At 36.8% G+C, this 16,442-nt stretch overlaps 1 protein-coding gene across 3 annotated transcripts in view; it reads left to right on the forward strand.

The window, feature by feature from the left end:
• Window positions 1-7,983, forward strand: part of LOC106878812 (Bardet-Biedl syndrome 2 protein) — a 55,520-nt gene extending 47,537 nt beyond the window's left edge. For all 3 annotated transcript variants that reach the window (XM_052967998.1, XM_014928154.2, XM_052967999.1), the window contains 4 exons: window positions 788-925; window positions 2,454-2,566; window positions 4,601-4,749; window positions 5,810-7,983. In XM_052967998.1, the coding sequence (XP_052823958.1) occupies window positions 788-925; window positions 2,454-2,566; window positions 4,601-4,749; window positions 5,810-5,913 (504 nt within the window). In that variant the 3' untranslated portion in view covers window positions 5,914-7,983. The remainder of the gene's footprint in view (window positions 1-787; window positions 926-2,453; window positions 2,567-4,600; window positions 4,750-5,809) is intronic.
• The last annotated feature ends 8,459 nt before the right edge of the window (window positions 7,984-16,442 follow it).

Genomic DNA, 16,442 nt, shown 5'->3' on the forward strand with positions numbered 1-16,442 from the left:
AATTATTATATATATATATATATATATATATATATATATAGAGAGAGAGAGAGAGAGAGAGAGAGAGAGAGAGAGAGAGAGAGCTGGTCTATGAGGTTACTCTGGGTTTCATGCCCATAAAGTACTTAGCTTTATAGCATTTCTTCTATGTATATAAAGTTAATATAAACAGCCAGGTGCAATGTGACACCATAAAGAAAAGGCACCTATATGGTTACAGATAAGAGTTAGACTACTCTGAACGTTGTAGGAGGAGTGGAAATATGGACATATGCTGACAGGGGAGGTAACTGCCCTATGACCATTTCGAGGCCTAGTTTCACTTATTGCTGTAGGTATCGTCAGTGGTGACTGCTCAAGCAGCTCATGATTGGCGAATTCTGTCTGCCAGCATATATATATTTACTGTAAAAGTCTATGGGTAATTTAACAAAATGCTAATGTGTATACTAAAAATTAATGGAAACAACCACACACACACATACACATATGTATGTGTGTATCTTTTCATTTCCAGGATTGCTTTGGTCCAATAGTAGGATGCCTGTCATGTTTAGAAGAGTTGTGGGTTCAAGTCCCATAGCTGCCTTTGTCTTTTTCTATCCAAAGAGATTTTTAACCCAGTATTTACATGCTATCATTTATAGCTTTTCTGCTTCGAGATTCATCATTCTGGAAAAGAATCATTTCATATCCTAAAAGTTTCTAAATTTTTATGACTTCAACAAAGTATGCATGTGTGTGTGTGTGTGTTAAAACTATCATCATGTTAAATTTGATTCTGCAGATTGTTATCAAAACTGATAATATGGATATTGCTGGAGACATTGTCCAATCTTTGACATCTTACCTCAAGATCGACGAACTCAATGTTACAGCTCACTTCCCCAGTGAATTGAAAATACTTAATTCTCTTATAGAAAAGGTAAGTTTATCACATTTCTCCTATACAACAAGGCACCTGTTCCTGTACTTCTTTCCTACTTTAATCTTCCTACACTTAGCACAAAGCCACCTCCTTCAATACTGCACCCCCACTCTGTGAAAGGTCTTGTGTTGCAAGTTACTTGGTAATCCCACCAGTGCTGGTGCCATGAAAGGAAGCACCCAGTACACTCTGTAAAGTGGTTTGGATTAGGAAAGGCATCCAACTGTAGAAACCTTGCTTACGCAGACACTGGAGACCAACACAGCGCTCAGGCTCGTCAGATCCTGTTGAACTGTCCAACCTATGCTAGCATAAAACATGGGCACTAAATGATGATGGTGACAATCATTGATGGGGGAGGATTTGTTTTTCTGTATGTAGAGAATCAGGTAGCTGTTTGGTTCTTTAAAATGGCAGAGATTTGTAACCCTTTTGCTACCAGGCTTCATTGAGCTCACTTCTCATTCTGTAGGACAAAACTACTTGTTTTAAAGTATTCATGTTTAAATTAAAACATTTTGACACAATTTTTATTTGTGAAAATTTCTTTTAAGCTATGCTCCAAACTCTAGCCTAATAGTAAAAAGAGTTATTTGTTTTACTGAATCCCTCCAAGTTCTTGATTATTTTCAAAATTAATTGAAACACATATGTATTAGAAATATGGTCTCAAAAGGATTAAATATTGAATTGCTCTGAGTTCAATCCTGCTGTGTGGCATCATCCTAGGCAAGTATGTTTTACTATTACTTCATGATTTGTGAGTGAAATTGGGGGAATCTGTGGATGGAGTGCATCTGTAATTTAAAGGCCTGACTTCATAACATAACATGTCATACTGATTCTGCCTAAGGATAAATTAAAGACCCACATGAGGGTTTTGTTAAAGGCATAAATGTATAGAGATAAATGTTGGTTAATGAATTAATTTGTTTCACTGTGGAAACAATAAATAAAAATGTTTAAAGTAGCAATGAAACCTTAAACAATTTTTCCCCACTTTCACCCACTGCCTCTTTTTTTCTTAAACTTTCATTACTGAAGCAACCTGGACACAAGATACACAAGCTGAAAGGCTGGTGTCTTAGACTCCTATCTTTTTTTTTCCCCTCATATTTTATCTATCACTGCAAATTAAAAGGCTTTACATACGTGCACGAAACAACTAGAGCTACTGTGTTGATGTGCATAATTCGTCAGTTTGAAGTTGTCACCCTTATCATATCATCATCATCATCATCATCAACAGTATCATCATAACCAGTCATGTACCACCAGTGATATAATTCACTGGTGTAAGCAGAAGTAGCATTGTAAAATTGATAATTGATTTGTTGGCTTGCAGCTCATAGGGCTAAGTTCAATTCTTCCAGTGGTAAATTACCTTCCTGGTAAAAAGATCTCTCAGCAATGCAACGTGGTATGAAAAAAATGATCTAAGTAAATTTTATTAGAGTGAGATATTTGTTGATTATCATTATCATTAATTGTGATTGATTAAAAAAAAAATGGTTTCATTTTATAGGTTGACTCTTTGAACAACTTGAGGCAGACTTTAAGTACTGATATCGCTGATCATTCCAACCTAATCAGATCAATGGTGGTTCATGCTGAAGACTCAAGACTTATAGGAGACTAGTTAGTATGAATCTCTCTCTCTCTCCCTCTCTCTCCCTCTCTCTCTCTCTCTCTCTCTCTCAAAATAATTGTAAAAGTCATGACTGAGGTTAATTGTTGGACCACATAAGTCATCAGCTAAATTCTTGGTGTAGCCATCCAACACATATCTAATTGAACTGAAAAAAAATAAAACAAATTCTTACTGATTAGTTAGTAAAAATGGAATCCACATGTAAAAACAATTTCTATAACAAAAACCATTTCCTTCACATATTAGCATGAAAAATTTCATCTGAACCATCATCATCATCATCATTTTATGTCCATTTAGCTTCTCCACTTAAAATCACTTGCCATCTGCCTAGTGAGGCTTGGATTGTTGAGAACAACCCTCACCACTTTTTGTTATATCTTCTACAGGTGTCTTTCTCTTGAATCATTTGCCACTTTTTTACTCACCTGCTATCTTCATGTGCATATCTTTTTTTGGCCTACCCTCATCATGTCTTCCCTTTTACATGCTACATTTGATACATCTTACACTTAGTTGTTCTCTCAACTCACTTGTGCTCCGTCATTCGGTTACACAAACATCATGCATCCAGCAAGTACGCCTACCTTTCTTTCCAACCTCTTTATGATAGCTCAGTCTGCTACAAATAACAACCAAATCACCCTCTAATTACATCGTACTGTTTTTAAAAAGACACAATGAAGTCTGTAGATGAAATGGTCATAATTAGAACGATCACAGGTCTACTGCATGATCATGACTATCAAAAATGAAGCAAATATAGCCATAGCTGGAATGAATTTATGCTGTGTTCCACTAAATATTTTCAATAACTGAATATTTCGTGGTAAATTTCGTTCACATATCAACAAGTTCTACTTTTCATCCTCAATATACTAATATTATTGGATTTATCAAAATTAATATTTTATGAGGGGGAGTAAGTATTGAATTGCCTTGGTATACCACAGAATGAGTTACGTCCCGTTATTTGTAAGACTTGCGCGCATGCGCGCACATACACACGCTTTCCTGCCATGCTAAATGTTTTTCAGTAAATTTATGAGGATCATTTGAAGAATGCATTGATATAAATAAGTTTCTTGTTAATTAAGCACAAGACAAGTGTTTGTTGAGAAATAGAGGCTTATGCTTATCAACCAAGTAACATCATCTTTGTTCTTGCAGTGGTTTTTACAGGTCTTGTAATGGATTCTTTGAGAATGCAACAGTATTAGTCCTATAAGAATTACTATGAAATAAATATACACTCTACTCGATACATTCAGCACCTTTCTTTAATTGTTATTCTTTCTGTTTTTAGCAATCTTCTACTTCAATTGTAAGTTTTATACTACTTCTTATGAAATTGATCTGAGTTAGTTGGTACTATTAACTAACTCGCTAAAATCTTTTCTGAATAACAAAAACGAAGGCCAACTTTGGTTGGCCCTTTAGACTTTTGGCACTCAGAGAATATTCAGCTGGTTAGTGGTACTTACTTAGGATTAGGTAGACTCACCATTAACAATTAAGTGGTATCTTTACTACAGACTCAATACACTTCTAGTAACAGGGATCCATTTGAGCTTATGTATTTATGAATGATATAAGCAGATGTGAATGTATGGTTAGAAGTTTACTGCCCAACTACATGGTTTTGGGTTCAGTCCCATTGCATGGCACCTTAGGGCATGCGTCTTCTACTATAACCCTAAGCTGACCAAAGTCTTTTGTGAGTGGATTTAGTGTGCGTGTGTGTGTTACTGTCTCCTTCCCTTGACATTGCATGATAGTTGTAAATAATTGCCATCATGATACAAGTAGCATCCTTCATTTCCAGTCTTCAGTGAAAACATGTCTCTGATCATGGGGAAATATTACTTTACTTGGAAACAGGTGAGGGTTGGTGACTAAAAGGACATTTGGCCATAGAAAATCCACTTTGACAAATTCCCTCTAACCCACCCATGTGGACATGGAAAAACGGACGTTAAAAATCAATGAAATGAAAATTTTCATTGCTTTTATTTCCTCAGCAAATCAATGAAACGAGGCTACACAGAACTGTTCAACCTCAACCAAGAATTGCTGCGTGACTACAAAATCCGTTGTGACAACCACACAGAACTTGTAGCAAGCCTGAAGCAAGTGAACATGATCATCCAAAAGGCTTCCAAACTGAGAGGTAAAACTGTCCCCTGTCGTTGTTGCTATGGTTGTTGTTGTTGTTTAGGTTATTTATTTTATCATTGTTTTCTTTTATTTGTAGATTTTTTGAAGCATATATTGATCATCATTACATAGAATGTGAGGTTTAATTGTTGTAAGGTTATAACACTGGGAATATTAACCACATTGTCATAAGTTCAAGCTTTACAGCCACAGCTGCAACTACAGTTGTTGATGCTGCTGCTCCTCTTCTTCTTCCTCCCTTTCTTCCTTCTCTTCCTCCTCTTCTGCCTTCTCTTCCTCCTCTCCCTCTTCCACCTCCTCCACTTTCACCCTCTCTACTTCCACCACCACTTCCACCTCCTCTTCTACCTCCCCTCTACTGCTTCCTCCTCTTCTACCTCCACTTCTACCTTTTCCTCTTCTACCTTCTCTTCCACTTCCTCCTCTTCCACCTCCTCCACTTCTGCCTTCTCTTTCTCCTCTTCTACCTCTTCCTCTTCTTCCTCCTCCACTTCTGCCTCTTCATTTTCCTCTTCTGGCTTTTCCTCCTCCTCCTCCTCCTCTTGTTCTTCCTCTTCTACCTCCTCTTCTCTCTTCTCTTCCTCCTACTACTACTACTGCAGCTGCTGCTGCTGCCACCACTACTACCACTACTATTGATGATGCTGCAGCCTTTCATCTTTTCAGGGTTAATGAAATATGCACTAGTTGAGCACTGGGTCAATGTAATTTATCCCACAAATATCAAGCCTTGTGCCTATACTAGAAATTATTATTATTTTTGTTGTTATTATCATTAAGGTAGTGAGCTTGAGCTAGCAGAAAATGCTCTAATGATAGACAAAATATTTAGCAACATTTCATCTTTTTGTGGTCGATAAAATAAGTACCAGTTGAGCCCCAGTGTTGATGTAAATTATCTCAACCCCTCTGCCAAAATTTCAGGCCCTGTGCCTATAGTAGAAAAGATTATTATTATTATTAGTTGCCTTATTACTAATTCTGCTTTGATAATTTTTGTAATTTCTATTGATGCCTATTCATTTATTTAATGAAAAATGTTTTCTCTTCAGCTGGAAAATATAAAACACAAGTAGTTACAGCCTGCAGAACTGCCATCAAGAATAACAATATAGGAGCACTTATGAAGATTATCACTACAGGAGCATCTTCCTAACTGTAGAAGGTCACTGCTTTTAAAAAATTTTGAAATTCCATCCAAAGGAAAATTTCCGAGATTTTTTTTTTTTTTTCATTGTTAGATTAAAAAGAAAATTATAATAATGGTAAGAGTAATTATTATTATTATTCTTTCAAATCCTTAAGGTGGCAAGTTGGCAGAATTGTTAACACACCAGACAAACTCAAAATGTTGAGCAGTATTTTGTCTGGCTGTACATTTTGAGTGTAAATTCCACTGAGGTCTACTTTGCCTTTCATCCTTTTGGGATTGATGAAATAAGTACCAGTTTAGCACCAGGGTTGATGTAATTGACTAACACCCTCCCACATAATTTCAGGCTTCATGCCTATGACAGAAAGAATTATTATTTCAAATCCTGTCATGGTTAACTTTGCCTTTCATCTTTCCAGGGTCAGTGTAATCAACTATTCTCCTTGACATAAATGTCTGACCTTACTACTACTACTACTACTCAATATTATTATGGCGTGCAATGGATTGGTAGAAACATTAGAATGTCAGAAAAAAATGCCTTGCAGTTCCAGCACTTTAAATTCTGTGTTCAAATTTTGTCACGATCAATTTTGCTTTTCGTCCATTCAGAGTCAATAAAATAAAGTACCAGTCTAGTACAAAGGTGGATGGCATCAACTAACCCATCCCCTCAAAATTGCTGGCATTGTACCTAATTTAGAAACCATTATTATATTTGAGGGCAATAACTTGGCAGAATCATTAGACCATCCAGCTCTTTAAATTCTGAGTTCAAACCCCACATGAGGTTAACTTAGCCTTTCATCCTTCTGGTGTTGATAAAATAAAGTACTGGTCTGCAAAATTGCTCTCCATGTGCCTAAATTAGAAATTATAAGGGCAGTGGATTTGCAGAATCATTAGAGGATCGACCAAAATATTTCCATGTTTGTTCTCACTCTTTACTGTCTGAGTTCAAATCGCACCACGGTCACCTTTCCATTGCTCCTTTCAGAGTTGTTAAAATAGAAAGTTATTGCCAAGTAATGGGATCGGTGATATTAACTAACCACTTCCCTTCAGACTTGCTCACCTTGAATAGAAATCAGAATAGAAACCGTTATTATTTCTAGATACAAAAATAAGGTGACAAGCTGACAAAATGCTGAGCAGCATTTCATTTGTCTTTGCGTTCTGAGTTCAAATTCCAATGAAGTCGACTTTGCCTTGCATCCTTCTGGGGTCGATAAAATAAGTACCAGTTAAGCTCTGGGGGCGATTTAATCGACTAGTTCCCCTCTCCAAAAAATTTCAGGTAGGCTTGTGGAGATTGTCATAGAGTTGCTTATTCTTCCCACTCTGCATTCAGCTGGTGGTGGGGGCTGTCTGGAACTTCTATGTGTAGAAACCATTGATTTGCTTACCATGGAGCTAGTGAAGGTAGAAGTTTTCTCACCTGTAAAAGGAGAGTGTCTTGATTACTACTCTTAAAATTTTCTTTTTGATTTGTCTGGAGAAATTACAGGTCCAGAATAATCTTTGTACCATTAAAGCATTTTCCAAACAATGTTTTTTTTTTGTCTCCCCACTTATAATAGCTTAAAATAATAAGTTTAAAAAAAAAACTTAATAAATAATGAAAGCTAATTGACTGAACTGAGAGAGAGAGAGAGATGTTGTAAAAGATAGAGATAGCAAGGAAACCAAAGAAAAATAATTTTAAAAAAACAGTGCTTTTGTAATATCATTTATCACCCAATCAAAAGTGTTCCAGCTAGGCTACACATTTTTTATCACTTTAGCATGGTATATCTAAGAATACATTATCCAATGTATCCTTTTTTTTTCGTAAGAAGGCAGGGCCTGCATTTAAGGAGATTTGGCTGTTATTTCTAGAAAACTGAGAAACCACATAGAGGCTCTCTCATTTACCTCTATGTTTTTATGTCAAGAAGTACTTTGTAGTTGTTTTACTGTTAAATTCTGTATTTTCATAGAATGTTTCTTTATAGATGAACTTTTTGTAGAATATAAACAAATGTAATCAACATGAATGAAAGATTTATTTTTAATAAACATTTATGAATTTTATTGTCTTTTGTTTAAATAAATGAACGTCTCTTGGTTGGCTCTCTGCATGAGTATAAACATAGAGATAACTAACTCTCTGTCTTTTCTGTCATTCAACTTATGTATTTATATACTTTATATTTTCAAAGCTGAAAACACTTTAACAATTACTCAGACACTAGAGCTTTGGGTGGGTAGAGAAATGTCATCATCATCATCACCACCACCACCAATCATCATCATTTAGCATCTCTTTTTTTCATACTGGGATGGATTGGATGATTCAACATGAGCCGATGAGTCAGAAGACAGTGGTAAACTCCAGTTTCTCTTTTAGAATAGTTTCTACAGCTGGATGCTTCTCTTAACAACAATCACTTTACAGAATGTACTGAGTGCTTTTTCATGGTACCATCGCTAGTGAGACCACCAAGTACTTGCAAGACAAGAACCCTCAACAGAGTGGAATGTAATACTGATGGATGGGAAAGGATGATAAAAAGGACAGAATCATATGTCTTGCTGAAGAAGTAAATACATGGGTTTCCTAGTTGGAAAGAGCAAGAGAAATGTTAAGGGCTTCCGTCAATGTACAAGGTGAATATGAAAGAAAGAGAATAGAGATATACATATTTAGCGGGTTTCTAGCCGACTAATTTAATATAATGTTCAGTCATTCTTCGATAGCTGTTAAAATCAATCTAGTGAGGAACAACAACAATAACTCATGTGAGATAGTGAAGACGTCATGTGTATGAGGAATTTATTCTGATACGGAATGAGTGTATTTACACAGCTCATACATTATCATTCAATAGAACAGAATGGAATTTGAAGAAGGGAATGTTTACGTCTTGCCATATTCCATGACTGGTGAAGGGCATTGAAGAAAATTCAATCAACGAGAAGTTGTCTTGCAGCAGGTACAAAGATGGAGAACACCATGGCTAGTCGGAGGCAGTATGTGAGAGAAAGAGAATGTTACCTTTCCGTACACATCTTTCATAGCTAGGTAACAAGTGCCATCCAGTCGCTAGCAATGCGACAGGGGAGATAACTATAGATGGCTCGCATTGAAACCGGACGCCACTGATTCAAATAAGGTTGCCTACACACACACACATATTCTCCCTCTCTTCTGTTAACTGATGAGATGGACACTTCTTACATGCTCACAGAACTTAAAGTCAATAGAGCCAAGTTAAACTGTTATCAAAATATAACTCCTACAAAATATGTTGGGGACCGCTTTCTTGTGTTTGTCCTCTCTTTCTCTCACACACACACACACACATCATCATCATCATCATCATCATCATCATCGTTTAACGTCCGCTTTCCATGCTAGCATGGGTTGGACGATTTGACTGAGGACTGGTGAACCAGATGGCTACACCAGGCTCCAATCTGATTTGGCAGAGTTTCTACAGCTGGATGCCCTTCCTAACGCCAACTAGCTCCCTTAGCTAGAAATATTTCTATAGCCATAACATTTACTACTTGACTTCCTACCCCAACCCCTACTAACAGCACTGGCACCTACTATTCTCTTTGAATCCCTTTCATTTTACTTTCTCTTCCTTTACTGCCTCCTCTCTTCTTATTTACCCTTATATATTTATTTATTTATCTTCTTGTTTTTTTTTCTATCCTAGCATTCCTCCTCCACTCTCTGTACCTCCAGCTTCCCTACCAATACCTTTCTCTCTTTCTATTTATTTTTCTTTCTCTTTATCCCTCAATATCTACTTCTGCTATCATTCTCTTATGAACCATATGTTCATGTTTATCTCTGGATATTTACAATATGAAGGTTATAAGCATACATGGATTTACATAGGATTGCACCTAAGGACTTATAAACTAATATCTACACTCTCGGAAAGTTGAACTGTGAACTTTTATACTTCTTTTTTCTTCATTTCTTTACTCCTTTACTCCAGTCCTTTATTTCAGCATTTATTTGATCAATACCCTTCACATTTTCCCTATTTGTCTCCAATGATGGAATATCCCATATTTTGGAATATCCCAGAAACACCTATAAGACTTAATTTTTCTAATAATAATAACATATATGACATGAGATGTTTGTCTTGCTTTAGCATTTGTTGTCCTCTTTAACAATTATGTGTGTGTGTGTGTGTGTGTGTATACACATGTATGTGTGAATACATATACATGTATGTGTATTTTAACACAGAAATGCACATACACACACACTTTAAGTTATGTCATGTAAACCTGGTCTACCATTTTAATCTCACTAAAAAGGAGTGCCTAAACAAATCTGACAGACTCGATATAACTAGTTTGACATTTTAGACACTAAACTATATCTTCAAAAATGTTACAATGCTATTTATAAATGAACATAACTTCAAATATTTATAGCTTTACTTGTCATAGAGTAATATTTTATTATTTTAAAATACAATTTTACTATCTTGTACCTAACAGTTCTTTTAGCATGTAGGGCAGTTTGTTATTCATTGTTGTGTGTATGACCTATATAGTAGGGACATAAACAGAACAAATTCAGCTATTTCTCCACAGACAGCAAAGTTGATTGATGAATAGCCTTAATCAATTTACAAACTATTATTAGGTTCTCATCAGAGGTGTCTACATCAGTTTAACCAATCCCAAAGAAACAAACATCTAATCTCTTTATATACTCAACTACTCCAACAACTTTAGGGAACTTGAGTTACTAATTTGCATACTGTAAGTGTTAACACTTTATATATAGTGTACAAACTAGCAGAGTTCTTCACCACTTCACCTATAACCAAGGAGGTAGTAATAAATACATTGACATGAAACAAAGAAAATGTAATACAGGCTGAAGATGAGATAAACACAAACTCAGCTGATGGCCCTCATGGATTCCCAACAACCCTTCTCGAACCATGCAAATGAGCCCTTGCAAAACTACTGCAGTGTCTTTTTCAGAGCTTCTTTACAAGTGGTGAACTCCCAGGCAAATTGAAGGAGAGAATAGTGTGTCCTATTCGTTAAGGCAAGAAGTAGAACAGAAGCTAAAAATTATAGGCCTATCTCTCTGATCTTACACATCAGCAATCATAGAATGAATAGTTTAAAGGAAACTAATCGCTTTCCTTGAAGAGAATTATTTTCACAGGGCACCGTCTTAGGGCCACTGCTATTCATGCTGCTCAGATAACCACCCTTGCTAGCTATGCAGAAGATACAAAAGTCTTTCAGAGGATACAGAACCCTGGAGATATTGCGCACCTGTAACAGGAGTTGGACACAATATACAACTGTGCTGAGAACAATAACATACAGTTTAATGCTGGAAAATTCCAAGCCCTATGCTACCAGCACATGAAGCTAAATGAAATGCACACAGGACACTCAAATCCAGAAGGGATTGCAATCCCTGAATCAAATCAGTGTGTTACCTGGGCATTGACATGTGTAATGATGCATCTTTCCAGGTGTATATTACTAAGCTGACAATAAAATGCAGACAACTAGCAGAATAGATCCTTGGAACTTTTAGAACAAGAGAACCATGATGGTCCTCTGGAGGACATTTGTCCTCAGCTAATTAGACTACTGCTCTCAACTATGGTCACCACACTGTAAAATTAATGGTGGAACTCAAAGCAATCCAGTGAAGCTACACAACGATCATCTCATTGCAACATGTCAGCTACTGGGAAAGGTTGAAAAAGTTAAGACTCTACTCCCTAGAATGAAGGCAAGAAAGGTATTTAGTGTTATACATCTGGAAAATCCTGAAAGAACTTGTACCAAACTTTGGCACTGAAAGTAACACAAACAAGAGAACAGAGTGCCACTGCATTGTACCAAAGATCCCAACATCACCATCAAAATACAGGACCAGATGCTGCAACAGCTTAGGTTTCAAGGGCCTGCAGCTCTTCATTATCCTCCAAAAAAGCCTACGAGACCTGCATGAGGTGTTAAAATATAATTTTATGGTCTTGTACCTTACAGTTCGTTTAACATGTAAGGCTGTTTGTTATTCATTGCTGTGTGTGTGACCTGTATAGTAGGTACATAAACAGGAGAAATAGCTGAATTTGTGTCTTCAAAACAAAACTGGATCTCCTCCTGTGAAGAGCTCCAGATGAACCTACCTCACAACAGAAAGCACAGCTGAGGGAAGTAGCATCAAACTCCCTCGTTCACAAAACGCCACCTATCAGATGAGGTTTCAAGTAGTGAAAGTGTAGCAAAGCTAATGATGATGCCCCATCATAGCTGCAGGTTTCGAACTGAAACTAGTCATGTATGTGTGTGCGTGCATGCGTGCGTGTAAATTTTGGGTATAAGTCAATTAGTGTGTTGATGTGTTGAGTAAAGCACTAGCACAGTTTGGGCTACCTGATGTTATCCAATGTTGGGGTATATTTCCTTTGGATCAACTTCAGGAATTATGCAGTGTTAGTTGAGATAAAGACTAATACCAAATCTATCTTCTGTTTCCTTAATCAATTATTATATGTGTGTGTGTGTGTGTGTATGCACTCACACACAACAGGCTTTTTTTTCTGCTTTCATCTACCAAATCCACAGACAAAGCATTGATCGATCTGAAGCTATAACAAAAGACACTTGCCCAAAGTGCCACCCATTAGGACTGAACCTATAACCATGTGGTTTGGAAATAAACGTCTTACCACACAGCCAAGCCAGGCTATCTTGTGCTGTTTACAGCTATGAAACTTCCTATCTTTAAAATGTAATCTAGATATTTATACAAATTCATAGAATAATTGCTAAGTTGTAATGTTGGATTTTTGATATTCAACAGAATCATTTCATAGTGTTTGTATAAAATCCATTTAATACCAGTTACAAAAGTCTTCCATATGTGCTGCCTTATGCTATCCATAAATATAAATTGTTGGTGATTTGCATATGTAATTAGCAGCAGCTAATAAAAATTTTAATTTTTTTTTTCTCTTGGTGGAGTCATGTTTGTAGCGTCTCTCTAAGTAGGTTATACTTTTTTTCAAATTGAATCTTTCCAAGATTCATTTTCACTACACCATATCAAACGAAAATGATACATGTGTGTATGATTGTACGCATGTATGTATACACACACACACACACACACACACACACACACACTTATAGATATTATGATCATCATCATTTAATGTCTCCCTTCCATGCTGGCATGAGTTGGATGGCTTAACAGGAGCTGGCCAGGCAGAAACCTGCACCATATTTCTGTGTCTGTTTTGGCATGGTTTTTTAGAGCTGGATGCCCTTCTAAATGCCAACTACTTTACTGTGTGGACTGGATACTTTTTAAGTGGCACCTGCACTTGAGATGCAGATGCCATTTTGCATGAGGTTCTCTAGAACCATATACCACCAGACATCTCAGTCTATTGTCATTTCCTCCATGAGCCCCAACATCCTGAAATTGGTCCTCACCACTTCATCCCATGTCTTCCGTAGGTACCATCCACTTTCAATGACCAGCACTTGTCCAAACCAACATAGTCTCCTCTCTTGCATGCTGCATTTGAATCCGCTTATGCCCAACATTTCTCTCAACACATTTGCACTTTGTCATTCATGTACACTGATGCTGCCCATCCAGCAGGGCATACTGCCTTCATTCCTCTCTTGTCTTTGCATGTTTTCTGCATTCAGAGCCTATGTCTCACTAACATGGTGTATAGCCTTTCATACACAGGCATCATACAATCTACATTTCATACTGAGAGAGAGAGAGAGAGAGAGAGAGAGAGTCCTTTTATTGCCTACAGAGGTAGCAGCTCTCTGAACTTCCTTCATGCTATTCTTATTCTAGAAACAATACTTTCAGAGCATCCACCCCCAACATTGCTAATTTGGTCACCTAGGTAACAGAAATTATCTACTACTTCAAGAGAGCCTCCTGAGCATTTGAGAGAGTCTAAGTCCCATGTGCTCTTTCTTGGTGTTTATTGTTCTTGCACATCTGCTGCACATGAAGGTGACCTCATCTGTTAATCTACCTGTGATTCCACTGCATCTTTTATGTGTCTTTAGCTTACACTGGGTGCAGCAAATGGATTAATTCACACTCTTTTCCTACATATTGTGCAGGGCCATTTACCTGACAGAAATAGAGTCTTATCTGCTCTCTTGCTAACAATAATTTTGGTCTTAGCTAGGTTAAATTTAAGGCCCTTTGATTTCAGGTTTTGCTTCTATACCTGGAATTTCTTCTCCAATTCTGCTACAGATTCTGCAATAAGAGTGAGGTCATCAGCATATGATGACCACAGGCATCCAGTTTTGAATTATTATGTTTACCATTCTATATGTTTCATGTTTTGTTTCTATTGTACCCATCTCTCCCTTCTTCTTAAGCTCTGTGATAAGTCACAATTGCATCCCTTGTTTTATAAAATCTAATAAATTTCATTTTTGTATGTTATTTAATTACAATTTGAGTTTATTTATTATGTTCCAGTCAGATGAAAGTGGAAGACCTGCTTCATTTCATGTTTTATAACCCTCTGTCAGCCATGACCCTCCTGTCTTTTTGTACATCTATGAGTACATTATCCAATATATCTATATATCTATCCTTTTCTTAGAAGGTAGGGTTTGATTTGAGAGAATGTGGATTTTGTTTTTTAACTAGTAAAGTGAGTGTGTAGGGCATCTCTTGTTGGCTCTTCATCCAAAGTGAATTGATCTTGTGATACCTATTGGTAGAATGTCATGTACAATTTTTCATTACAAGCCAACAACTAAAATTAAAATATTTATTAACAAATACATAGATTTGTTTTAATATTCCCTTCAAATTATGTGCTCTGAACATAATTTCTGAAATATGTGGGACAAGTATCTAAGTACAGATTTTGGTTGAAACTGGATACCAATTATTCAAATGAGTTGTAAACCATTCTAGAAATTGTCCACTCAACTCATAGGAGTTGTTCCAAAAGTTGGCATAACTTTATCATTAGCTGACTTAGGCTATTCAAATTGCATATGTTGTTTGAACAATTCTTCCTCTATACAATGGTGGTAGTCAACATAGTCTTCATCAGAAGTGATGCATTTGTGCCATCATTGAACCCTATTTTCAAATTCTCTCTGAAAAATTCAAGTGTGCACTGTTGTACTCATTTCTTCATAGCAACTTTCACCTTGTCTGTGTCATCAATCTGTTGTATAGTGAAACTGTACACCTCTCCTGGTAAAAAGTGGTAGGAGACAGCCTTTATAAATAGACCAGTAGCTGGTCGACACAAGGAGAGAAGGTCGAGAGTATGTGTAGACTGTGTTGATAGTCATGTCTGTGCTGATATAGTAATTATACTGTGACACTGAGTGGGTGTTATAACACTCCAACCTTTTGAGGATAATAACACTGTACGACTGGGGGTCATACAGAATTAGATAGAACCATTCTATTGACGACTTTGGAATATAACAATATCTGTCAGAGCGACAACTATCATCAAAAGACAGATACAACAGTGGCAAAAGCCCGCTTTACAACACAATCGGAGTCTCTAACAATTCTTCTTTTTTGGACTGAAAAGCTGGAAGTCAAGGAACATCAAAAGCAAACTGTGTGGTAGACAGACATCACTGGTCAGCTCAGTTGGCTGATTACCTGTTTTGCTGCCAAAGATGTGTGAAATCATGCATGTCATAGTGAATGTGGATTATTAGCAGATTCTTTTGCAATCTCTTCCTTCTAATGGCTTCTCTAAAATGTTTTACTGTCTTAGTGTGCCACTCACTGTTCATGGTACAGCCATGGAACAGAAAACTAAAGGGAATGACACCCTTGTCATACCTAATAGTCTGTGTCAATTACTGGCTCTTGAACTTCTTAGTTCTTGGAGAGAAGATATGACATAATTTCATGGACTGAGACTTTGTTTCCAGAACACAAGGATACACCTACATTTTGTCCTCTGTCACCAGACAGGAAAAAAAAAATTATGTCTTCATTAGTTTCCAACAGTCCCAACACTTCAGAACAGACTTCCACACTTCTCTCCTTCAAATCAGGCATAAACTGCACCGATACTCATTTTGCAAACATGTTCCAATAACCCCAAATCTTCCACTATCTTCTGTAATGCATTATGACAACAGTCCAGTTATGCAGCAAGCTCGCAGATTGTGATTCATCTATGCATGCACATTAATTTGTCTCCTAGATGGCAATTTGCAGAGTGGTCATGCTTGATGGTCTACAATTGTGTAGCTCATCTTCAATGCTGGTTTAACCCTTCTTTAAACTTCATGCATATGTACACAATGCTCATGTCAATGGTGTCATTTCTGTAAGCAATGTGTAACAATGATGGTGATGGTGTTGTGTGTGTGTGTGTGTGTGTGTGTTTTCATAGATGATAGGAAACAAAGGACACCATCTGTGTGTCAGTGACATCATTTGCAATAATCACATGAAATCAAGATAAGGAGACACTAACACACACACATAT

The sequence above is a fragment of the Octopus bimaculoides genome, chromosome 5 (assembly GCF_001194135.2).
Source record: "Octopus bimaculoides isolate UCB-OBI-ISO-001 chromosome 5, ASM119413v2, whole genome shotgun sequence".
Taxonomy (NCBI): domain Eukaryota; kingdom Metazoa; phylum Mollusca; class Cephalopoda; order Octopoda; family Octopodidae; genus Octopus; species Octopus bimaculoides.